At 47.3% G+C, this 26,810-nt stretch overlaps 1 protein-coding gene across 9 annotated transcripts in view; it reads right to left on the reverse strand.

Annotated features, from left to right (window-relative positions):
• LOC140428486 (receptor-type tyrosine-protein phosphatase T-like) overlaps positions 1–26,810 on the reverse strand; it is a 1,877,905-nt gene that overhangs the window by 464,159 nt on the left and 1,386,936 nt on the right. For all 9 annotated transcript variants that reach the window (XM_072515007.1, XM_072515008.1, XM_072515005.1 and 6 more), the window contains exon 12: positions 23,410–23,683. In XM_072515007.1, coding sequence (XP_072371108.1) covers positions 23,410–23,683 — 274 coding nt within the window. The remainder of the gene's footprint in view (positions 1–23,409; positions 23,684–26,810) is intronic.

Genomic DNA, 26,810 nt, shown 5'->3' on the forward strand with positions numbered 1-26,810 from the left:
TAACAGCACTGTGGGTGAACCTACACCTCACGGCCTGCAGTGATTCAAGACAGCAACTCACCACTCTCTTCTAAATGGCAACTAGGGTTGGGCAATGAATGCTGGCCTAACCAGCGACACCACATCCCGTAAATGAATAAAGATGGATCATTCCACTCGACACATCTGGCTGAAGAATATGCAAATGCTTTCACCTTGTCTTTTGCACTGATGTGCTGGGCTCCTCCATCATTCATTGTGGAGCCTCCAGTGAGTTGTTCACGACTGGATGTGGTCGGACTGCAGAGCTTCGGTCTGATCCATTGCTTGTGGAATTGCTTGGCTCTGTCTATCGCTGCTGCTTACACTGTTTGGCATGCATGTAGTACTGTATTATAGCTTCTCCAGGTTGATACCAGGTTTAGGGGTGGCACAGTAGTTAGCACTGCTGCCTCACAGCACTAGGGACCTGGGTTCACTTCCACCCTTACGTGAATGTATGTGTGGAGTTTGCACTTTCTCCCCCTGTCTGCGTGCGTTTCCTTTGTGTTCTTCAGTTTCCTCCCACATTCCAAAGATGTGCAGGTTAGGTAGATTGGCCATGCTAAATTGCCCCTTAGTGTCCAAAAGGTTAGGTGGGGTTATTGGGTTCGGGGGATCGGGTGGGGGCCGTGGGCCCAGGTTGGGTGCTATTTTGAGGGTTGGTGCAGACTCGATGGGCTGAATGGCCTACTTCTGCAAGTAGGGATTCTATCATACCTCATTTACAGGCATGCCTGGCCCAATCTTGAGTTGCTGGATCTGTTCAAAGTCTATCCCATTAACATCACGGTAATTCCACACAGCACGAAAGAGGGTATCCTCATTGTGAATATGGGAATTTGTCTCCATAAGGACTGTCCTTAAGGTCACTCCTACGGATACTGTCATGAACAGATACATCTGTGGGAGGCAGGTCGGTGAGGATGAGGTCAAGTACGTTTTTCCCTCTTGCTGGTTCCCTCACCACCTGCCGCAGTCCCAGTCTAGTAACTATGTCCTTTAGGACTCAACCAGCTCGGTCAGTAGTGGTGTTACCAAGCCACTCTTGGGGACGGACATTGAAGTCTTCCACCCAGAGAACATTCTGAACCCTTGCCATCTTCATTGCTTCCAAGTGGTGTTGAACACGTAGGAGTACTGAGCGATCAGCAGAGGGGTGCGGTACGTGGCAATCAGCAGGAGATTTCCTTGCCCATGTTTGACCTAGTTCCATGAGGCGTCATGGGGTCCAGAGTCGATGTTGAGGACTGCCAGTGCAACTCCCTCTCGACTGTATACCACTGTGCCTCTGCTGCTCTGTCCTGCTGGTGGGACAGGACATACCCAGGAATGGTGATAGTGCTGTCTGGGACATTATCTGTAAGGTATGATTCTGTGAGGATGACTAAATCAGGTTTTTGCTTGACCAGTCTGTGAGATATCTCTCCCAACTTTGGCACAAGCCCCCAGACGGAGCTGGGATTGCCACTGTTGTTTCCGCTGCCTCGATCGGTGCCAGGTGATCTGTCCACTTTATTCGTTTTCGTTGCCTTTGTGGAGGTCAGATACAACTGAGCAGTTTGCTCGGCCATTTCAGAGTCAACCACATTGCCGTGGGTCTGGAGTCACATGTCGACCAGGCCAGACCAGGTTAGGATGACAGGTTTCCTTCCCTAAAGGACATCAGTGAACCAGATGTTTTTTTTTTGCAACAATCAACATCAGTAGAGCTATGATTTCAGATTTTGTACTGCATACAAATTCCACCATCTGCCGTGGTGGGGCCTGGGTCCCCAGAACAGAACCCTGGATCTCTGGATCACTTCAGCACTCAAAGCCACTGGGCATCGCCTCCCCATACTGTTATAAAAAATATGCTTTTTACTCAGCCATTGAATTGAGCTTCCACTTTGAAAGTTAATTGTTCCATCCACCATGGTATCATCCAGCTTGATATGCAAGATGTTAAACTTCAGGAGCTCAAAGAAACTTCAACACAAGCATTAACTCTCTTGTGTTATCTGACAGGAATCTTGGTCTTGCGCATTGAAGAAAATTTAAAAATAACACTCTTTCAAGTTTGTCTAATTATTTCACTGCTCAATACTTCTGTCAAGGTGGTGGTGTGGGAAGGTAACGCTTTAAACCATTTCATGCAGGTAGCTCAGATCTGATCCTACTCCCAAAAGTGCTCCGATTCCTTTCAAGCTGAAAGCTCGAACTCACCGGGTTCCTGCTGGTAACTCATCCACTCAAATGAATAAACTATAGCTTACTAGCCAGCCAGAGGTCTATTCATTTAAGCTTGAAAGTGTGTTATTTATTTCATCGATCAATATAAATAAAAGTTGAGTATCGAGTGCATCTGTAGTGCATGGGAAAATAATCCATTTAGTGTTTTTACAAAGTGTACTCAAACATTATGGGTAAAATTCTCAGTTTAGGAGACTCTAAAGTGTTGATACCGGTACTGAATTGCGCATAGTTCATGTTCCCGTTGAAGACGTGATTTGGGAAGCAATTCAGGTCATGTTCATGGGCCAGCACTCTGCTGGCGCCAATTCCAAGCAATTCCCGTCCCAGCGGGCATTCTAACCACGGGGCTGGAGTTAGAGCCAAAGAGCCCGACAGCTGAAGCTGTTTTTCAGCGCTCTACTTACAACACACTCACTGCAGCCACCAAGATGGATCACAGAAGACCTGCTCCCCAAGGTTGGGAGTCTGAGGTGGACCCTCAGGTCCATGCCAGTGAGGCGGGAGTAGAAACCCTCTTCCTCATGGTGGTCCACAGACTCAAGCCTGCCTTATTGAACACTGTCTGGGAGGTGGTGGCAGAGGCAGTCAGCGCTGCCAGGAGGAGACAGCTGGTGATCCGGAGGGGTGGGGGGTCACTGGTGAGCTCTCTGCCCTGAGAGGGGCAGAGAACCAGGAAGGGCTCCAAAGGACACTGTGCAGTTGTCCTCTGGTTGGGATGAGCTCTGCTGATCGCTTGCTTCCTCTGCCGTGGGGCAGCGCTTCTGAGGAGTGACAACACCTGGTGGGCTCCTGATTGAGCTTGGCCCATGATGATACAACTGCGAGATGACGGCAGTATGGGTGGACTCCCAGATGACCAGAGGCCTTCTGAACATTTATAGGACACAGGCAGCACTCAGCAGTGTGAGCAGCCAGGAGCCTGTAGCACTAAAGGGGTGCATTTAAAAGACAGACGACAGCAATGATGGTCTGAGCCAGGCCACCCTGACCCCCCCCCCCATCCTCTCCCTGGAACCCAGTAACCCCACCTAACCTTTTTGGACACTAAGGGACAATTTAGAATGGCCAATCCACCTAACGTGCACGTTTTTGGACTGTGGGAGGAAACCGGTGCACCCGCTGGAAACCCACACAGACAGGGGGAGCACATACAAAATCCACACAGATAGTCACCCAGGGCTGGAATTGAACCTGGTTCGCTAACGCTGTGAGGCAGCAGTGCTAACCACTGTGCCATCCCAAATATATATGCTTTTGGCAATTCAGCCCTAAGTGTATTTATCTGAATAACATATATTACAACTCTTCTAGGAAATAGCTGGGAGGCTTGCATCTTAATGATGGATCTTGGACCGGGAAGAGAATAGAAACAAACTAAGTTCTCCCATTGCCCCCTGTAATCCTACAGAAGCTCAGTCTGCGGTGGTACTACCGAGCCACTCTTGGTGATGGATGCCGAAGTCCCCCGCCCAGAGTAGATTCTGCATAATGGCCACCTTCCAAGTGGTGTTCAATGTGATTCTTCAGCTCCTCCCCACCAATATGTCTCTCCTTCCAAATGAAAAACCTAAAACAATTGGATACACTAGCACTGAAAAACTAGCCTTTGATCCCAATTGATGGGATCCACAAGTGGCCGCCAAAGTTTACCGTCCCAATTTAAACACACAAGGTGAATGCCCACACCACTAAATGTGCATCTGGAGTCCCTTCCCCCAGTTGTTAGAGAGCATGTTGAACTACACAGTCAATAATGGAAGAGATTGTGATTAAACTGCAATTCTCTAAGAAGACTAGACCTTGAGCCCTGTGTTTGGTTCTTTTTGTTGAGAAACAAGGAAGATATTAACTTGATGAAGACAATGTAAAGAAGAGCCAGGATGCTGACAATAGTGTCAAAATTCTGCTTATTGGGAACAATTGGGTTTTTTTCTGATAAAGATAGGGGATCTGACAAATAACCTTTAATATATGATAGTGAACAATGCAACATACTACTTGAAAATAATTTGTGTGTAGGACAAGGGGGCACAGATTCTAACAAGTAAAAGGTCATTTTAACATTGGTGGTGATGAGGGTGAAACCCCTGGAAACATTTAGGAAGCAATTAGTTACAGTGACAGGAGTACTGTAAGATCTTCCTTGATGTAATGGGCTTCTCTCACTCCAGAGTAACAGGAGCTTAACATATTTAACTGCCAGTAACCTACATTATGCAACGTGAACATACTTATCTTTCAGTCCTCCTAACACTAGGATGTGCTGTTGTCCAATCAGCTTTTCTGCATCTAGGTGAAAAGTGTTTCCTAATAAAATCTTTCAAAGCCTTATCCAAGTTTTGAACTAATATCTTCAGAATGAATGTATTTAAAGGATCTAGCTTTGAAATTTATGACATTAATTTGGATTCAATTGGAAAATTAACTCAATGCATGACAACGAATATGCAAAATCAGGCTATAGTGATGTGGACCTTTGGTCTCATTTCCTGTGATTGACATTGAAATGTTAGAACAATGTTCAACCATAGCCTGCCCTCCATCCTTATTGGAAATTCTGCATGGGTTAGAGGGGCAGGTGGAAGACCTTAGTTTGTTTCTATTCTCCTCCTGGTCCAAGGTCCAACATGAAGATGCAAACCTCCCGCTCCCAGGTTGTTGTGCTCTTTTCAATATGGCACTGGATGCTACTATCTAAATGGTCCAGGGTAGGAAATCCAAATGTTCATGGTCCTGGACATGAGCAGTTTGCGTTTATACTCTCTGGCTTCTCACCAACAAAGAGTGCTGACAGACAACTAGATGATCAGAGAGGGTATGGGGGAAGATTAAGACAGCAGATCCACAAGGTCAGACAGATCCCAGGGAGCATAGCGGAACTGGCAGTCGGTGGGAAGAATTTTGTGTCCCCAGAAAGAGCAGTTACCACAAAAATTAACTTGAAATGGGCCTGGCCCCCATGAAAATCATTAACAAAACTTCTGATTATTTATTTATTTGAGAAATTATGGCCGGGATTCTCTGATCCGAGTACATTTGCCACCTCTGCCAGCGAGAACGGAGAATTTGGCGCTCAACCAAAACTCCATTCACTGCAGCGGGATTGGAGAATCCCAGCCACGGGCAAGATGGGAGATTTTGAGCCTCTCTGTCTGAATGACCTTCAGCGGGGCCTTTAATAATAATAATAATAATCATAATCATAATAATAGCTTATTGCCACAAGTACACTTCAATGAAGTTACTGTGAAAAGTCCCTAGTCGCCACATTCCGGCGCCTGTTCGGGGAGGCCGGTATGGGAATTGAACCCGCGCAGCTGGCCTTGTTCTGCATCACACGCCAGCTGTTTAGCCCACTGTGCTAAACCAGCCCTTGTATTGATCTCTGTTGCGGTCACTCAATGCTCATTTCAACTTGTCAAAGTGCATGACATAAGGCTCTAATTTGTAAGTGGCCAGTTGTTTGTGGCCTGCTCTGAGATTCCAGTGGGTTATATATCAGCAGAAATGGGCCTGTAACTGATGTATTGATGCATTACAACTGTCAGCCGATTAGTGCCCTACTCCTGCCTGGAAAGAGGACCCTCACTTCACTCCCACCCCACCCATTTTAAACTGCCAAAGGTATATGAAGAGAAAGGGTGGGGGGAAGAATTATTTCATGCTGGTTTGTTCTAAGCTGGAACGTGAAATTTACGGATATCTAACGTACAAATGTCCCTCGCCAATAGCAATTGACAGACTGCCCTGTAGAAACAATTTTTCGACAAACTGACCTCAAAGGGACAAGCCAGGTCAAATACATCCATTCCTTCCCAGCAAATGTATAGATTTCTCTTAACAACAGTTGTATTAATATAAGCTGCCATGTCATCCATCTTAACTTGAGTCATGCAATGGGAGCTCCATTCGTTTGTGATAAATGTAGAGAACTTAAATTTCATTTGAATTTGATGTGATACCATCAAATTAAAGTACAGTGGTAAATCACACCCAGCTCCCACATATTCACAGGTTTCAGTCTAAATATTCATATTTTCCGTCATTTTCCATCCCTTATGTTTCAGCTCCACTATTATCCTGCATCTCTGACATCACATTCTCATTACTGTAGATTACTCTCTGCTTCCTTGCCTGTGAAGTCTGACACAGTTCAAACAATTTTGTGAATAGAAATCATGTACAAAGACCATGTGGCGCAGCTTCCGCTTTTGGGCGCAATTGGCATAAAGAGTGCAAATTGTGCCTAAAATTGTGGCAGTTTTGAAAAATCACTTCTCCCCTTGAGTTTCCATTCAAATGCATCAAACACAAAATCTGCCATGAACCAGGCAGTGTTTTGGAAAGCAATTAAAAAAAAAAGTCGAAACATATTCTTTGATATGTTTAATAGTGGTAGCCGCATGCTGAAAATGGGATTATCATAAAATAAAATGAGCATTTTAATCAGTGTCAATCCACAGCACCTGTGAGTGACCTGATCATTACCGAAAATGACTTAAAAAGGATACAACACAATTTTCTAGCTATATCGGGGTACAGTGGTTAGATTCATTCACAGCTCTTCTTGGGCTGAAAAGGACCTGCCTGGTATTTAAAGCCACTCTGAAGACCTGCAAACGAGCACAATTAGTGGAAACTCCCAATGGTGACTGATTTGCCCAGCAGCGTGACCAGTCTTATGGGCACAACCCCTTGCGCAATTATCTTAAAGTTGCCAGAAAAGATCTCTGAAACTTTGTTGCGCTGAGTGAAAATTGGGCTTCATTTCGGCGCCAATTACCCGACCTCTGCCAAAATGAGATAATGCCCTGACCTATGCACAATTGGATGGAAAGTTCTGGCCCAATATCTTTTAAAACAAAGAATGCACAATTCTTATGTTACTTTAATGAGGACACAGGGAGTCCACACCGAGTAAAATGAGAAACAAAGTTGGTAGCATAGTGGTTAGCACAATTGCTTCACAGCTCCAGGGTCCCAGGTTCGATTCCCAGCTTGGGTCACTGTCTGTGCGGAGTCTGCATGTTCTCCCCATGTGTGCGTGGGTTTCCTCCGGGTGCTCCGGTTTCCTCCCACAGTCCAAAGATGTGCAGGTTAGATAGATTGGCCATGCTAAATTGCCCTTAGTGTCCAAAATTGCCCTTAGTGTTGGGTGGGGTTGCTGGGTGTGGGCTTGGGTAGGGTGCTCTTTCCAAGAGCTGGTGCAGACACGATGGGCCGAATGGCCTCCTTCTGCACTGTAAATTCTATGAATCTATGAATTTGGGATTTGTGCTCAGTCCCTTTATCTATAGATACCCACCGGGTTCTTATTCTGGTTGGTGCCTGTGGTGATCTTTATGAGGTTGACTTCAGGATGGAAAGCGTAGTGTTCACAAAGACACCTGAAATTCTTTTCATGAACTAAACTAAATGTATTTACATTACTTGATTTAGAGTTCTTATTCCTATGGTAAACAAATATATTATTAAGCTACACTCACTAACACGATCTGCAATTGTACTCTATTTTACTAGCTCTACAATGCACTCTACTCCAGTCTCCTCTAACTCTAATCTACCCTCTCCAGCTCACTCTCTCCCAGAAATTTAAGAGTCAGTGCAATTTATAGTACTGTCCCTTAGCTCCCTCTAGTGACCATTTTTTAACATAACATTAACTCTTCACATGCTGTACATTTATATAATGTCACTGTGCCTTGCTGGCCGACCTTTTATACAGAGGTTAATTGAGATACTCCGCCCCCTAACGGGGGAGCTCGTACTCCACAAGGAGCATGGGTGGATAAGCATTCTCGCCCCGTAGGTCCCGCACAGGATATTTCAATTACCATGTACTCCAGTTCCATGCAGAAACAAACAAGCTGCTGTCAGTAGCATGTGCCATCAGAGGCCAGCGAGCCAGAGAACGATTTTGTTGGATGAAAAGCACATGATTGTAAATTCAATTTCTGCTACATGTTCACTTTATTTTGCAGCAATGACCCAGGCTTACTTAGAACACTGCACTCGGGCAGCATGGTGGTGCAGTGGGTTAGCCCTGCTGCCTCACGGCGCTGAGGTCCCAGGTTCGATCCCAGCTCTGGGTCACTGTCCAAGTGGAGTTTGCACATTCTTCCGTTGCTGCTTGGGTTTCGCCCCCGCAACCCAAAGATGTGCAGGCTAGGTGGATGGGCCATGCTAAATTGCCCCCTTAATTGGAAAAAAATGAATTGGGTACTCTAAATTTATTTTTTTTAAAAGAACATCGCACTCAGCGATATACGTCATGGAGTACATTGTTTCATGCGTCAACTGCATGTGGAACATATGTCAAAATTCGAATGCAGCAAGAGAGCTAATGGCCTTAGAAGCAGTGCAACAAATGGTTAACCTGCTCACATCAATGAACTAAGCAAAGCAGATTAAATACTGTCTTGACCTGAGTCATAGATTTCTTGATTTCCAATCAAATATCAGGCACTTGGAGGATGTGAAAATTGCCTGGCCTGTGGTGCCAGTTTAACAACATCCATCTTCTGGGTCAAATCAGAAGTTACGCCCACCGCCAAGCCTGCTTGATAGGACACGGCTGGATTGGTTCCAAGAGAGAAATAAAGATGTAAGCGGGTCATGAAGTCCATGCACCAGATGCTGGGCCAATTGATGCAAAGGTGATGACTGCGGCCCTCAATCTCATTGTCTCAGGATCATTCCAGTGTGCTGCCAGGAAATTCTCAGACGTCTCATCATCAGTGGTCTACAAATGAATCAAGAAGGTGATTGATGCATTATTTGTCAACATAAACCAAGATATATCCTTTCCAATTGATGTCAAGGGTCAAAATGAGCGAGCCAGAGAGCCTTGGGATCCACAAAAATGGTTCACTTCCCTCGGTACAGGATAGCATATTCCATACTTGTTGCCATCAAGGAACTTGAAGAAGATACAGGAGAGTTTGTCAACTATGAATGTGCTGCTTTTTAGTGATCATAACAGGCAACTCTATACCTGATATACAGCTAGCACGATGCTTTCATCTTACACAGCCAACTGTCCTCTCAGTTTTTCAATCTGCCAGAATTATTTGTAGATAGATGCTTAAGTCTCTAACTTTCTGATACGGCTTATGACATCTCTTTGCAACCCCATTACACTGGAACAGAGCATTTATAATGAAAGCCATGGCATCACTAGAAGGTTCAGTGAATTCACCATCAGGCTACTAAGCAAAAGTTCAGATGTCTTGGTAGGTCAGTAAGATCACTGCAATGTGCTTCGACGAAGTATCCCAAGTAATTGAGACCTGCTGGAGGTAGATAGACAAGAAGGGCAGCATCCAATGAGGAACAATTTGGTGAATGGGAAATGGAAGCAGGCCACCACAATGCCTTGAAGGCTGATATGTGTAGGGTGGCACGGTAGCACAATGGTTAGCACTGTCGCTTCACAGCTCCAGGGTCCCAGGTTCGATTCCCAGCTTGGGTTACTGTCTGTGCGGAGTCTGCACATTCTCCACGTGTCTGCGTGGGTTTCCTCCAGTTGCTCCAGTTTCCTCCCAGAAGTCCCGAAAGACGTGCTTGTTAGGTGAATTGGACATTCTGAATTCTCCCTTTGTGTACCCGAACAGACGCTGGAATGTGGCGACTAGGGGCTTTTCACAGTAACTTCATTACAGTGTTAATGTAAGCCTACTTGTGAAAATAAAGATTATTATTATGTCAGGGGTGATTTCATTGCTCAATGCTTCAGGTGGTATGCAACATCCATTGAAAACAAAATCCAATCCTCCAAAACATTTCCCATTAATCTGAGGGAGGACTGAATTCAGCAGGTGGTTGATGCCTTGAACCTCTCTGCCAACATTGTCTATGAGAAGGAGAGTTCACGCCACCTATGCACCTCAGCATCCTGGGCTATATGTGAGACCAGCGCGTGATGAGTTGAATAGCTTCTGCTGGGTCTGGGATGTGCTGTGTAAGCATGCCTTCGTCAAGAATATTTTCACAGATAAGGAGGGTGGTGGAATTTGTAAAAGTCACTCAGCCTCATCTGTAATGTTAATTTGTTCACTTTTGTGGAAGAGATTAAGAGGCAACATAAGCATTGTAACAAAATGGTGTGAGGAACATAGGAGTGTTTGATGGAAGTGCTAGGGACTGTATGCTGATTCAGGTAGTTATTCAAAACAAATTTATCCAGGCGATGTACAATGTGTACATGGTGGGTTACTGAGCAGGTATGTCTCCACTGAATGCTGCCAGTCTGCAATGAGTCCCTCACACCCTGGGCGGGGGGGAGGGGGGGGGAGGGGGGGGGGGGGCTCAGTGGTCTGGAAGCAGGCCAGATGGGCCATCACTTCCCAAAGTGCTCAAAGTATTCTTAGGGTCTTCATCCCACGTCGTGTGGAATCAAGGGCATGTGGTTTGGTGGGCACCAGTGAAATGAGGGTTCTCCTATTGCGTCAGAAAGTAGCACATGGTGTCTGGGCCAGGAATGAACATGGGTGCTCATTTCTGGTAAGGATGTCACCTTCTGCCTTACGACCATCAATTGTCTAGCCTGGAGTTAAGGGTGGTACGATTTTGGTCCTCTGTCTGAAATTGTACCACAGTTGTTTCTCATGGAAGCCCCTGTCCCTATTTCTCACCCGCTTGTGGTCAGCAGAGATAGAATTAGGTTCCTAGGCAGTAGAGGAACATGTGTCTTTAGACATCGGCCCATGTGCAATTCAGCTGGAGAGAATCCATTCGCTAGAGGTGTGGCTCGATAGTGCATCAGGTCTGAATTCCAATCTGGGTATTTGGCAGCAGGGTTTTGTTGATTCTGACCGCTCACTCAGCCACCCCCATTAACTTGAGGGTGACGAGGGGATATGGGGGATTCCATTGTCGGGCAGTGAATTTCCAGAAGAGGTCTTTCGCAAATTGTGGACTATTAGCCGAGGTGATTTTTTGGGATATGGCACAGGTGTAGAATTATTGGGTTGCAATAACTGATGACCAGGGACGAACAACAATATATGTTTATTAACAGTAACTGAGCAGCTCTTACATGCTGTGTGGCTGCCCGCACTCCGGGAGAACTCCCCGCAATCCCGATACATGACCCCTTTTTGTACAAGCTTCATTCCAACATCCACATGACGATCCACATACAGAGCCCACATCACACCCCACCCCCACCCACTGATCCAGCTCTCAGCTCAAGTTGACCCCAATGACTTCTGTCAATCCCTTTGAATCGTCAGTGTCTCTGAGAAAAAGCTGTGATCATATTGAGCATGCATTCTCCCCCCCATTTCCCCCCCCCATGCCCCCCCCCACACACACACCTCCAAAGGCCCTCAAGCCTTTTGATGGTAAAATTCAATTCGAACCGTAGGGCCTGCTCTATGCTTGGGGCAATTTGCTTTTCAAGTGAACCTCCATCCAATTCATTGGGGAAGAGGATCAGGTGGAGTGTGAAGCAGGCAGCTGACACAATATTGCCCATTTTACAATTCTGCTCAGGACAATTTGAACCCCCCCCCTCCCACACACACTCTCTGGAAGTACTTTTATTGTTTCCCATTACTGAGGCACACATATAGCATGATTGTTCTCACTGTGAAGTCTGTTTAGTGTCACTGCTGAAAAAAAACATACATACTGTTGAACCATGGATTTAACAAAACCAGCACAAAAGATTGAAAACAGTAGGAGTAAATGTACTGCTATATCAGGAGTGACATTAGTTAGATGACAAACAAAAATAAGTAAACAAGCAAATAAATGCAACATGAAATTGAGGACGAATCATAGAATCCCTACAGTGCAGAAGGAGGTCACTTGGTCCATCAACTCTACCCCTACCCTCCAGAAGCGCACCCTACCTAGACCCAATCCCCAGCCTTCTCCCTGTAACCCCAAGTAGCCTTTGGACACTAAGGGCAATTTAGCATGGCCAATCCTCCTAACCAACTGTGGTGAACGTATTGTACCAACCATTCACCACTTATTCACATTGTATCATGCTGTTGCCCATATGGGCTCCACCTACGGACCATTGTACTGTACTACCCGGAATGTATCATGTTGGTGCCCTTGTGAGCTCCGCCCCTGGCTCCGTTCCCTTGAGGGGAGGTATAAAGAGCAGCTGCCCTGTAGGCAGCCCTCACTAGCATTGCAGTCGCAGGCAGGCACTGTTCTAGTCGATTAAAGCCACTGTTCCCTTCAACTCTCTGTCTCGCGTGAATTGATGGTCGCATCAATTTAATCGACTACAACACCGCAATGGAATCGGCCCTCAAACCTGACTGACTGGAACGCGACCCACAGGCTGCAGAAGCCAAAGGGATTTTAATACGCTGGCTCTGATGTTTCGAGGCCTACCTCGCTGCCTCCTCCTCGCCTTCCGTCACCGACGATCAGAAGCTGAGCCTCCTCCAAGCCCGGGTGAGCCATCGAATCTCTGTACGACTCGAGGAAGCCTCCACATACGCAGACGACCTCGCGATGCTGAAGCGCCTATACGTAAGGCTGGTGAACGAGGTGAACGCGCGGCATCGCCTCACCACTCGCCGCCAACACCCTGGGGAATCGCTGGAGGAGTACCTACGCGACCTCAAAGTCCTCGGTCAAAGCTGCAAATTTCAGGCCTTCATGGCCTCTCAACATATGAAACTCGCCGACCGTGACGTCTACGTGGCTGTAGCCAGGTCCAATTACGTCAGACAGCGCCTGCTCGAGAAAGGCGCCCCTGACCTAGAAGAGACGGTAAAACTAGCCACCTCCCTAGAAGTAGCATTCCAAAGCCTCAACGCGTTCCCGTCTGATCACGCGACCCCCTCGTGGACCCCCGACCAGAGAGTACCCCAGGCCTGTGCCGCGCGGTTGCCCGCCCAACTCGGGGGACTACCCTGCTATTTCTGCGGCCAGCACCAGCACCCCAGGCAGCACTGCCCGGCTCGGAATGCGAACTGAGCAACTGGGGCAAAAAGGGACACTTCGCCAAAGTTTGCCTGGCCAGGTCCCAATCCTCCAAGTCGCAGGCCCAACTCTCAGACTCACAGGCCCGCAGACCCCCGCAGTGTGCTGCGTGCCTGCCGGCTCCGCCCCCTCTGGATGCGTCACCTGCCTCGTGTTGGACGTGGAGGGAGCCATCTTCAACCCCGCACAACATGTGCGACTCACGGGGGCTGCGATCTTGGCCAGCGTCTCCCACGTGGCCCACCACGTGCGACTCATGGGGGAGCGCCATCTTGGCCACCCTCTGCAACGCCGCCCGACACGTGCGACTGATGGGGGCAGCCATCTTGGGACCACCCCATCACCTCCCACCATACCGGCTATCAGCAACTCGGCGCGGTCACCCTCAACCAAAAGACCTCCGCGACTCCATGATGACCGTCCAGGTCAATGGACACGAAACGCCTTGTCTGTTTGACTGCGGGAGCACGGAGAGCTTCATTCATCCAGACACGGTAAGGCGCTGCTCGCTCCAAATCTTCCCCGCACTTCAAACAATCTCCCTCGTTTCCGGATCGCCCTCAGTGCAGATCTGGGGGTACACTGTCGCAAACCTCGCGATACAGGGCGCCGAGTACGCCAATTTCAAACTATATGTACTCCCCAATCTCTGCGCTCCTCTCCTGTTGGGACTGGACTTCCAGTGCAACTTCAGGAGCCTAACCCTGAAGTTCGACGGGCCCCTACCCCACTCACCATATGTAGTCTCGCGACCCTGAAGGTCGACCCTCCCCGCTCTTCGCAACTCTCACCGCCGACTGGTAGCTCGCCATCAGAAGCAGGTGGTACAACATCCAGGACAGGACTTTTATCAGGTCCGAGGTCCAGCGACTCTTGTGGGAAGGGATCATCGAGGCCAGTAATAGCCCCTGGAGAGCTCAGGTGGTGGTCGTCAGGACCGGGGAAAAGAACCGGATGGTGGTAGACTACAGCCAAAGCATAAACCGATACACACATCTCGATGCGTACCCCCTTCCCCGGATAGCAGACATGGTTAATCAGATCGCACACTACCAGGTGTTCTCCACCGTGGATCTGAAGTCTGCATACCACCAGCTCCCAATCCGTCCGGAGGACCGCCACTACACGGCTTTTGAGGCAGACGGCCGCCTCTTCCACATCTTCCGGGTTCCCTTCGCCATCACAAACGGGGTCTCGGTCTTCCAAAGAATGGTGGACCGAATGGTGGACCAGTACGGGCTGCGGGCCATATTTCCGTACTTGGACAACATCACCATCTCGGCCACGACCAGCAGGACCACGACATCAACCTCCAGAAATTTCTCCAAACCGCCCAAGCTCTTAACCTCATTTATAACAAGGAGAAATGTGTTTTCCGCTCAACCAGACTAGCCATCGGCTACATCGTGGAAAACAAAGTTCTAGGGCCCGACCCCGACCGTATGCGCCCCCTCCTGCAACTCCCTCTTCCCCACTGCCCCAAGGCCCTGAAAAGGTGCCTCGGGTTATTTTCCCATTACGCCCAGTGGGTCCCCAACTACGCGGACAAAGCCCGCCCACTGATCAAAGCTACCATCTTCCCTCTGGCGGCTGAGGCCCGCCTGACCTTCAGCCGCATCAAGGCAGATATTGCCAAAGCCACGATGTGCGCGGTGGACGAGCCCGTCCCCTTCCAGGTGGAGAGCGACGTGTCAGAGGTCGCCCTCGCCACTACCCTCAATCAGGCGGGCAGGCCAGTAGCATTTTTCTCCCGCACCCTCAACCTCGGAAATTCGACACTCCTCGGTCGGAAAAGAAGCCCAAGCCATCATGGAAGCTATGCGGCATTGGAGGCACTACCTCGCTGGTAGTAGGTTCACCCTAGTCACCGAACAACGGTTGGTAGCCTTCATGTTCGATAATACACAGTGGGGCAAGATCAAGAATGATAAGATCTTGAGGTGGAGGATCGAAATCTCCACCTACAATTACGATATAGTGTATCATCCTGGGAAGCTCAACGAGCCCCCAGATGCCCTGTCCCACGGCACTTGCGCCAGCGCGCAAGATGACCGACTCCGGGCCACCCACGGTGACCTTTGCCACCCGGGGGTCACCCAGCTCCTCCACTACATCAAGGCCTGCAACCTGCCCTACTCCACCGCGTAGGTCAGGGCCATGACCAGGGACTGCCAAATCTGCGCGGAGTGTAAGCCGTACTTCTATCGACCGGATAAGGCCCACCTGGTGAAGGCATCCCAGCCCTTCGAGCACCTCAGTATCGACTTCAAAGGATCCCTCCCCTCTACCAATCGCAACACGTATTTCCTCAACGTCATTGCCGAGTTCTCCCGCTTCCCCTTTGCAATCCCCTGCCTTGACATGACCGCGGCCACCCTCATCAAGGCCCTACATAGTATCTTTACCTTGTTTGGTTTCCCCACTCACATCCACAGTGACCGGGGCTCCTCGTTTATGAGCGACGAACTGCATCAGTACCTGCTTGGTAAGGGCATCACCTCGAGCAGGACTACCAGTTACAACCCCCGGGGAAACGGACAGGTGGAAAGGGAGAATGCAACGGTATGGAAGGCCGTCTATCTGACCCTACGGTCTAGGAATCTCTCAGTTTCCCACTGGCAGGAGGTCCTCCCCGACGCACTCCACTCCATTAGATCACTCCTTTGCACAGCCACGAACGAGACCCCTCATGACCGCCTGTTTGTTTTCCCCAGGAAATCCACCTCCGGGGTCTCGCTTCCGTCCTGGCTGAAGACACCGGGGCCCGTCCTACTTCGCAAACACGTCAGGAGCCATGAGTCCGACCCCCTGGTCGAGAAGGTCCAGCTTCTTCGCACCAACCCCCAGTACGCATACATAGAACACCCCGACAGCCGACAGGATAGGTTTCCCTCCGAGACCTGGCACCCACAGGCTCCCCTACCACCACACCAAACTACCCCCCCCCCCAACCTACACCGACTAGCACCCCTGCCCCTACATAGCCTCCACACCCCCTCCCATCTTCCCTCCCCCCTCCGCTGACCCACAGGAATGAAGCTCCTGAAGACACGCTCCCGGAGTCCACGCCTGTGCCCGCACCGACAGGTTCACCACCCAGGCCCGCACCGACGAGTTTGACACCCGGGCCCGCTGTGGTACCAGAGCTCCGGCGATCACAGCGCACGATCAGGGCGCCGGACAGACTGAACCTGTGAGCCCTTCACCTCCGCCGAACTTAAATTTTTTAACAGGGGGTGAATGTGGTGAACGTATTGTACCAACCATTCACCACTGTATCACATTGTATCACGCTGTTGCCCGTATGGGCTCCACCTCTGGACCATTGTACTGTACTACTCGGAATGTATCATGTTGGTGCCCTTGTGAGCTCCGCCCCTGGCTCCGCCCCCTTGAGGGGAGATATAAAGAGCAGCTGCCCTGTAGGCGGCTCTCACTAGCAGAGCAGTCACAGGCAGGCACTGTTCTAGTCGATTAATGCCACTGTTCACTTCAACTCTCTGTCTCACGGGAATTGATGGTCGCATCACCAACACATCTTTGGACTATGGGAGAAAACCGAAGAACCCGGAGGAAACCCACACAGGCATGGGGAGACTCCACACAGGCAGTCACCCAAAGCCAGAATTGAACCCGAGTCCCTGGTGCTGTGAGGCAGCAGTAGTAACCACTGTGCCACCACTGAACTTAGGGAATTTATGGAACGAAGAGTTAAAGCAGAATTTGTTGCAATTATAGACACTAGCTGGAATTTATACCAGATCCCACCAGAAAGAAGGGCCAGGAAATCCAACCTATTATATATGATGCTCATTCATATTTATTGGGCCTACGAAATAGACAGCAGAAAACTACACTGAGGTTTGTGACATTCCCAAAACAAGATGGCTGTCCAATAGAACATTACGTCAAACAAAAGGGTGAACTCCTCCCAGCATAGAAATAGCAAGTGAAAATGCTGGGAATTGAAAAACCACTAGCTGATCTTCATTTGCAAATAACTGGACACCATCTAATTACCTAACATTTAGGAACATAGGAACAGGAGTAGACCATTCAGCCCCTCAAGCCTGTCCCGCCATTCATCGAGATTGTGGTTGATCTGTGGCCTAATTCCATATACCTGCCTTTGGCCCAAATCCCTTAATGTCTTTGCTTAACAAAAGCCTATAAATCTCTGATTTAAAATTAACAACCAGTCAAGCTTCAAATGCTGTGGGAGAGATTTCAATAACTCTACCATCTTTTGATTGCGGAAGTTCTTCCTAACATCTCTCCTGAACGGGCTAGTCCTAATTTTTAATACTATATCCTCTAGTTTTAAAATCTCCAACCATTGGCAATAGTTTATCTTTATCTCCCCTGTCTTTCCCTATTAATATCTTGAATACTTCGACCAGATCACCTCTTAACCGTCTAAATTCTCACGTAAACAGGTTAAAAATATCCTTCCTAAGGTGTGGTGCCCAGAACTGCTCACAGTAATCCAAATGGGACCTAACCAAGGTTTGTATAGCTGCAGCATAATCCCTGTGTCTTTATATTCCAAGTCTCTAGATACAAAGGCTAGTATTCCATTTGCCTTTTTGATTATTTTCTGCACTTGTTCCTGACATTTTAAGGATCTAGGCACCTGAACCCCCAAGTCTCTTTCGACATCCACTGTACCCAACCTCTTTCCATTTAGAAAGTACTCTGCTCTATCCTTTTTTGGTCCAAAATGAATAACCTCCCACTTTCTTACATTAAATTCCACCTGTCACAGTTTTGCCCATTCACCTCGTCTGCCAATATCTCCTTGCAATTTTATGCTATCATCTAGACTGTCTACAATGCCACCTAACTTTGTATCAAACACAAATTTGGATAAATGACTTTCTATGCCATCATCCTAGCCATGGATAACAAATACAGTCTTGCCAGCATTGTCCACACCCCACAGACAATTTTTTAAACAAGTGTTCTTCAAAAGTTGTAATTGAGGAACACTGGCATAAAGCTTACAAATTAGTACTCTCGGCCAGACGAAGCAAGACAGAAAGTCAGGAATTTAGACGCAGAGATTAGTCCATCCCATTCATTTTGCCAGCCATTAACTGACAGGGATGGTGAAATGACGGCAGGTGAGCAGCATTCCTGGAAATAAGCCAAAGTGTGGATTCTGAAAGGAGTGGAATTATAGTCTGTGCAGCCGGTCAGAGTGGCAGAAACCTCTCGTACAGCTGGCGAACCTCACTTAACGTGCAGTTGATAAACGTCAAAGCTAAATTCACAGAATATGTTTCCTGTGGTGAGCCAGACTTGAAGTGAGCAGAGGTTGGAGAAAGGGCTATAACACTGTAACTCTGATTGTCAAATCCATGCTCCCGTCAAGCAGGATTCCTTAATAGAAACGCTTGATTGGTCAATTTACTCTCAGGTGCAAACAACAAAAAATGTTTTTCATTTTCCAGGATTGGCAATCACTTCTTTAGAAACTCAAAAGACGCATACAATTTGTAACACAGCACAAAGGAAGATAAGAATACATTAATTTCCAGCATATTTGTACATTAAATAGTTACAAATTGGTGCCCTGCTGAGTGCATTAACCATAGAAATAACAAGTGGTACATAACACGTCACAGGGGACAAAATATCGAAGGTGAAAGAATTCATTTTGATGAGTTTCCCTTTTGCCTAATTCCCATCCCAGTGATTATGTTACGAGACGAGAAATCCAGTTGTCGAGACTCATAATCTGGAAATATGAGTTCAAATCTCACCATAGCAGTTAGGGAAATTAAATTCAGCTAAATAAATAAAATAGTTTGGAATAAAAAGGAACTATTGATGATGGTGGCCATTTCTGGTCACCATAATGATGACGTTACCAGGTAACTAACTGGATTGTCACCCAGTTGATTCACTCATGTCCTTTTGGAAAGGAAATCTGTTGTCTTTACTCCATGTGGCTCCACATCCACAGCAATGTGGTTGACTCTTAACTGTCCTTTAAAATGGCCCAGCAAACCACAAAACAAAAATCGACCCAGGCACCAGCCATGATAAAGGCACAGCAAGACCAGTCAACCTTGCAAATTCTTCCTCAACATCTGGGGACCTGTGCCAAAATTGGGAAAACTGTTCTTCTGGCTAGGTAAGTCACAGCCTGACATGGTCATACTCACACAATCACATATTTCAATCAGTAGCTCAGGCTTTTCTGCTGTCATCCTGGGTTACATCAGGCAGGACAGACCCATTCGAGGTGGTGGCAGTATAGTTTATAGTTAGGAGGGAGTTGTCCTCGGAATTGTCAACTTGAATCTGGAGCTCATGGGAGTCTCATGGCATTGGGTCAAACATGAACAAGGAAATCTGCTGATTACCACCCTACCACCGTCCCTCAGCATCTGTGGCCCTCCATGCTGAACACCACTTGGAGAGGCAATGAGGGCAGCAAGGGCACAGAATGTATTGTGGGGAGGGTGGGGGAGCCTCAAAGTCCATCACGAACTATGTTTTGGCAGCAACACTGCTGACTAAACTGGCCAAGACCTGAAAGATGTATCTGCCAAGCTTGTTCCAAATATGGGTAAAAAAGATGAATTCCTGAAGTGAGGTGTGAATCACTGCCCTTGACTTTAAGGCAGTATTTGAAAATTGAAGCCAATATAAATTAGGAGGCAAGCTTTACAGTGGCTGGAGTTATACCTAGCACAAAGGAAAATGGTGTTGGAGGGGAATCATTTCAGCTGCAGGACGTCATTGCTGGAGTTGCTCAGGGCAGTGTTCTCACCTCAACCACCTTGAGCTGCTTCATGAATAACTTTCCCTCGATCATGAAGTCAGAAGTTGGGAAATAGACTGATATGAGCAGTGTTCGGTTCCATTCCCGATTCCTCAGATAATGAAGCAGTTTGTCCCCGCATGCAGCAAAACCTGGACAACGTTTAGGTTTGGGCTGATATGTGCCAAGTAACATTCAAAACTAATACAAGTGCCAAGCAATGACCATCTCCAACGAGAGGGGGGTCTAACTGCTTCCCCTTGACATTGAACAGCATTACCATTGCTGACGTCTCCATCATCAACATCCTGATATCGTGGGTCGGCACGGTGGCTTCGGTTTCCTCCCACAGTCCAAAGTTGTGCAGGTTAGGTGGACTGGCTATGCTAAATTACTCCTTAGTGTAGGTTAGATTAAGAGGTTATTGGGATAGGGCAGGGGAGTGAGCTCAGATGGAGCACTCTCTCAGAGGGTCGGTGCAAACTCGATGGGCCGAATGGCCTCCTGTGCACTGCAGGGATTCTATGATGTGAGTAAGCAATTGATGAAAGGAAAAAACATTTTCACATGACGAGTGGTTTGGGTCTGATTTTCACTGCCTGGAAGTGCGGTGGAGGCAGATTCAATCAAACCATTCAAGAGGGCATTAGATGATTACTTACATAGGAACAATATGTAAGGGTATGGAGAAAATGCAGAGGAATGGCACAAGTCATGCTTGTTTGGAGAGCTGGTGCAGACACAATGGGCTAAATGGCCTCCTTCTGCATCTTAATAATTCTGTGATAGGTGTGCAAAAGAGCACAGCTCAGAAGAGGGGTATTCTACAGTGAGTAACTCATCTCATGACTCCCCAAAGCTATTCCACCATCTTTAAACCTAAGTCAGGAATGCAATGGAATATTACACACTTGATCAGTACACCGTAAACATTCATTCCCTACACCACTAGCACACTATGGCCGAGATTTCCGACCAACCCGGCGTGTGTTTTTCGGCGGGGAAGGCAGTCCCCCAGTGGGATTTACCGACCCCACCGGTGTCAACGGAATTTCTGGTGACAGCAGCCCTCATCGCCGGGAAAGTCATGGAACCAGAATATCCTGCTAGCGTGAACAGCCGGGTACAGAATACAAGCGTACACAGAATACAAGTTGCACTGCAGCAACTTTCCAAGTAGCTTGGGTAGGTCGTGTCTCACAAACCTTATTGAGTTCTTTGAGAAGGTGACCAAACAGGTGGATGAGGGTAAAGCAGTTGATGTGGTGTATATGAATTTCAGGAAAGCGTTTGATAAGGTTCCCCACGGTAGGCTACGGCAGAAAATACGGAGGCATAGGATTCAGGGTGATTTAGCAGTTTGGATCAGAAATTGGCTAGCTGGAAGAAGACAAAGGGTGGTGGTTGATGGGAAATGTTCAGACTGGAGTCCAGTTACTAGTGGTGTACCACAAGGATCTGTTTTGGGGCCACTGCTGTTTGTCATTTTCATAAATGACCTGGAGGAGGGCGTAGAAGGATGGGTGAGTAAATTTGCAGATGACACTAAAGTTGGTGGAGTTGTGGACAGTGCGGAAGGATGTTACAAGTTACAGAGGGTCATAGATAAGCTGCAGCGCTGGGCTGAGAGGTGGCAAATGGAGTTTAATGCAGAAAAGTGTGAGGTGATTCATTTTGGAAGGAATAACAGGAAGACGGAGTACTGGGCTAATGGTAAGATTCTTGGCAGTGTGGATGAGCAGAGAGATCTTGGTGTCCATGTAATTAGATCCCTGAAAGTTGCCACCCAGGTTGAGAGGGTTGTTAAGAAGGCGTACGTTGTGTTAGCTTTTATTGGTAGAGGGATTGAGTTTCAGAGCCATGAGGTCATGTTGCAGCTGTACAAAACTCTGGTGCGGCCGCATTTGGAGTATTGCGTGCAATTCTGGTTGCCACATTATAGGAAGGATGTGGAAGCATTGGAAAGGGTGCAGAGGAGATTTACCAGAATGTTGCCTGGTATGGAGGGAAGATCTTATGAGGAAAGGCTAAGGGACTTGAGGCTGTTTTCGTTAGAGAGAAGAAGGTTAAGAGGTGACTTAATTGAGGCATACAAGATGATCAGAGGATTGGATAGGGTGGACAGTGAGGGCCTTTTTCCTCGGATGGTGATGTCTAGCACGAGGGGACATAGCTTTAAATTGCGGGGAGATAGATATAGGACAGAGATGTCAGAGGTAGGTTCTTTACTCAGAGAGTAGTAAGGGCGTGGAATGCCCTGCCTGCAACAGTAGTGGACTCGCCAACACTAAGGGCATTCAAATGGTCATTGGATAGACATATGGACGATAAGGGAATAGTGTAGATGGGTTTTAGCGTGGTTTCACAGGTCGGCGCAACATCGAGGGCTGAAGGGCCTGTACTGCGCTGTAATGTTCTCTGTTCTGTGTTCTAAGGTTCCTTCAAAAGCATCTCTGAAGCCTACACCACCTCGAAGGATAAGAGCACAGGTGCATGGGAACACTTCCACCTGCAACTCCTTTCCAATTCATACACGATCCTGACTTGGAACCGTATCATCATTCACTCACTTGGTCAGAATCCTTAAATTCCTCTTTCAACAGTACTGTGGGTGCATCGACATCACATGGATCATTATGGCTAAAGACGTTGGCTCAACACAAACCTCCAAAGGACAGTTAAGGGGTGGACATTAAACACTGGCAATGATAGACATGCTTACATACTGTGAATGAGTCAAAAAAGAAAATTCCTCTTGGTGTCAATTCATTTTGCACTTTTTGTCTGACATTTTCCTTTACCGTATGAAAGTTTTTGTTCATTGTTCTTTATGACAAAGGCAGTAATTGTTACCTTCACTACCAGGGCAGTAATCTGGCAGAATGAATTGCCTGCCTGCCTATGAATTCTTCCGATTTTCACCCCATTAACTTCAGCGAGAGGAAAATCAGGCTGGTTGTACAATGGGCAGGCGATTAGCTGGCTGCCAGGTAATCACTCGGGGAGTGGAGTTGAAAATTAGTCCCAAAATTGTCCATTTACTGCATGGAAACCATGGCATTAAAAAAAAAATAGATGTTCATGATTGAAGAAGTACAATTTCTGTTAACTTCCACAATATATCCATTTTATTCATTGTCTGATTAGGCATTTTTAAAGGGACATTTACCCCATTCAGCAGCTAACAGGTTTACAGATAACTGCCCCACATTTTGCACAAAATGCTGGTATCATGGCTAAGAAAAGATTTGTAAGCAGGTCACAAAATAATTTAAAATATTTCTCAAATTTCAAAGTTTACCATTTTCTCTTTTTGGGGGGGGAGGGGGGGACTCCTGTGGACGGTAAACTATATTCCAAAATATTAAGATGCGGGAAATGTGCATTTTTATTTTTGGAAATCTCTTTCAGTCTCAAACTGTACCTACCCCATTAGCTTTGCTGAGTGCTTGAAAGTATATGCTGTAGCTTTTCAGTGGGGAAAGTGGCGGGTTCCAGTAGCCATTGTACGTTTTGTTATCTCCAACGGTAAATGGCTGGGTGATAGGAAGGTTCACAGGTTTCAGCTCTGCAGCAGTGTAATGCAGTGAATCAAGCACAGAAGCATTCTTGTAGCCCACTGGGACGGGATAGCACTCAATCATATCTGCTGCCCTCCTAGACTTTTGTAAGTGTTCCTCCTTAACGACCAGTTGATAGGCACTGTGAGAAAACAACAGAAAATTGCATTTAAAATACTTTAAAGAAAGCAGAAGTTTAGTTTGGGTATAACGTATCAACTTACACCATCGTTCCCTGTATCAAATCAACAGTTGCAGTTCTGGTTCCAACCAGATGGAAGCCCTGTTCACATTGTCCCTGTCCATGCTGACTTGGCCTCCTTGGTGGCACAATGGTTAGCACTGCTGCCTCACAGCGCCAGGGTTCCCGGGTTCAATTCCGGCTTTGGGTGACTGTGTGGAGTTTGCACGATCTCCCTGGGTCTGCATGGGTTTCCTTGAGGGTGCTCCGGTTTCCTCCCACAGTCTAAAGATGTGCAGGTTAGGTAGATTGGCCAATGTTAAATTGCCCCTTAGTGTCCAGGGATGTGCAAGTTAGGTTACGGATATAGGGTGGAATGGGTCAGTGCAGTCCCGATGGGCCGAATAGCCTCCTTCTGCCCTGTGGGGATTCTACGATTCTATACCCCAGCAATTTTAATTTTAATTCTCAACCTTGTATATAAATGTTTGAACAATTCCATTTTTTTGTTAGATTGCAATCATCTCTGCCACAACAAGTCTCCTGGTCGCAGGGTGATGGTAGTGGTGGTGGAGAGAGGAGGTGTGGGGGCTTAGTGGTGCTTGCTTGTGAGAGACAGTCTGGGGAGTGAAGATAGCCTCCCAGTCCATGGTCTCTCAGAAAATTACTCACTCCTTCCGCCGCATTAAAATAAAATTCCTGATTCTGGTGCGGGCGCACAGACAAGCAGAATACAGCACCCCGAACTTCACTCCTTTCTTGTAGAGAGCTGCCTTGACCCTGTAGAACTCAGCCGCCTGCTTGGACAACTCCACACCCAAGTCCTGGTAGATACGAACCATGTTTCTTTCCCAGGTGCATTCTCTCATCTCCTTCACCCACCTCAGAATTGCCTCTTTGCCCAGAAATGATGCCACCACACCACCATCACTCTCAGCTACTGCCTCATCTACGGCCTTCTCCTCAATTCCCTGTGTGCTTGACCCACCTCAGGAGGCTAGTCAAATACTCCTTCCCCCACCAGCTTCTCAAACATCTTCGCCACATACTTTGTGGCCTGCATTTCTTCAATCCCCTCAGGTAGCCCAACAATCTGGAAATTTTGCCTCCTGGAGTGATTCTCCACGTCGTCCACCTTCTCCTTCAACCACTTCTGGCCCTACGCCATGAGTACCATCTCAGCCTCCAATGAAGCCAACTGGGCCTTATGATCCACCACTGACTCCTCCACCTCTGGAGTGCCGAACTCTGCGCCTACAGCCTTTGCTCCACTCTCTCATTAGCTGCCCTGATTGGCTCCTCCACCTTAGCCAGGTCCTCCATGGCCTCTTTCCTCTCCTGCTGGAACTTGGCTTTCAAAAAATCCACCAATTGCTTGGTAGACCACTGGGCAGCCAATGACGCCTCAGAGCCCTCTGTCACCGTTCCCTCTGTCGCACTTCCAAAGTCCTCCCGGCCAGCTTGCTGCCTCTTGCTCGTTACACTCCTCATCTGATCCACCATAAATCGGTCTCAGCATTGAGAATTCTTCCTGTCTCTCACTGTTCATGCACTTTGCATTAGCAAACACCCCCTATATTGGGTGAAAAAGACCAAACAATTCCACCTCGAGCAAGAGCCACCAAATGTGCGACCACTCACTCCATGGCATCCATTGGAAGTAGCCAATGCAACATTCTTAATAAAAACTTGCAATTCAAACTTCATGGAAATAAAAATTGTTGAAAAGAAAATACATTTTTTTGTCAAAGCTTTTCGTCTTGCACTCATCAAGATAATTCGTAAGAAAATACCAATGTCAGGGAAAGCAACATATTTATACTGTATGAGATGAGAGTGCTGATTGGTTGGCAAGTGAACAGTTGAATGGAGATACTATTCGCAATGGGCAAGGTACACACTGTAGCCAACCAACCCTTACTTGGACACCATAGAATCCTATAGAATCCCTGCAGAGCAGAAGGAGGCCATTTAGTTCATCCAGTCTGCCACGACCCTCCAAAAGAACACTAGACCTAGGACCATTCCCTTCCCTATCCCCATATCCCCATGGCAGCACGAGTGGATAGCACTGTGACTTCACAGCGCCAGGGTCCCAGGTTCGATTCCCCGCTGGGTCACTGTCTGTGCAGAGTCTGCACGTTCTCCCGTGTCTGCATGGGTTTCCTCCGGGTGCTCCGGTTTCCTTCCACAGTCCAAAGACGTGCAGGTTAGGTGGATTGGCCATGCTAAATTGCCCTTAGCATCAAAAAAAAAAAGGTTCAGAAAGGTTATTGGGTTACGGGGATAGGGTGGAAGTGAGGGCTTAAGTGGGTCGGTGCAGACTCGATGGGCCGAATGGCCTCCTTCTGCCCTGTATGTTCTATGTCTATGTTAAACAACCCTGCACATTGATCATGGTCAATCCATCTAACCTGTACATCTTTGGAGGCTTGCAAAACATTAGGTGTGATTCTGCGATTGGACATTTGCTATATAATCCTCAATGTTCTAAGAATTACGCTGACAACCAATTTAAGATTGTCAGTTGGGCTCGCAGTGTGGTGCATTTGTGTGCACTGGAAGCTGCATATGTAAATACACAAGTCCCTGTTCTTTGCAGACAGAAAGAACACGTAAACACATTGCACCTGCCTCAGCTGAGCAAAATGAGTGACAGCCATTTGCTGGATCATTCCCCAGTGCAATGTATTGAATAATCAGAGTCATGTGCTCGATTTGGTAGCGCAAATTAGAACGATACAGAGAAGAAGCTAGGATGACACTTAAATTTGTGAAGTGTTCTCTATTTTATACTTCCAAAATATTTCACCTTTATCCAACTGCATTATTAGTATACCAACATTGAAAATAAATTTCTAATGTTCTGTACTTGTTTGAATGAAACAAAAGGAGAAAAAAAAGAGTCAAGCTGCCTGGTTTAAATTTCAAGCTAATTGTCAGTCACCATCAGCTGGTGCATTCTCCATTGTAATGCCTCTGCCAATCACCATTATCTTCTCAGACGGCATATTGTTTCCCATGACATTGGTATTTTGTTGTGAATTGTCCTCATGAGTGTAAGAAAAAGATTTCATCAAAAAATGAC

This window comes from Scyliorhinus torazame, chromosome 8 (genome assembly GCF_047496885.1).
Source record: "Scyliorhinus torazame isolate Kashiwa2021f chromosome 8, sScyTor2.1, whole genome shotgun sequence".
NCBI classification, from domain to species: Eukaryota; Metazoa; Chordata; class Chondrichthyes; order Carcharhiniformes; family Scyliorhinidae; genus Scyliorhinus; species Scyliorhinus torazame.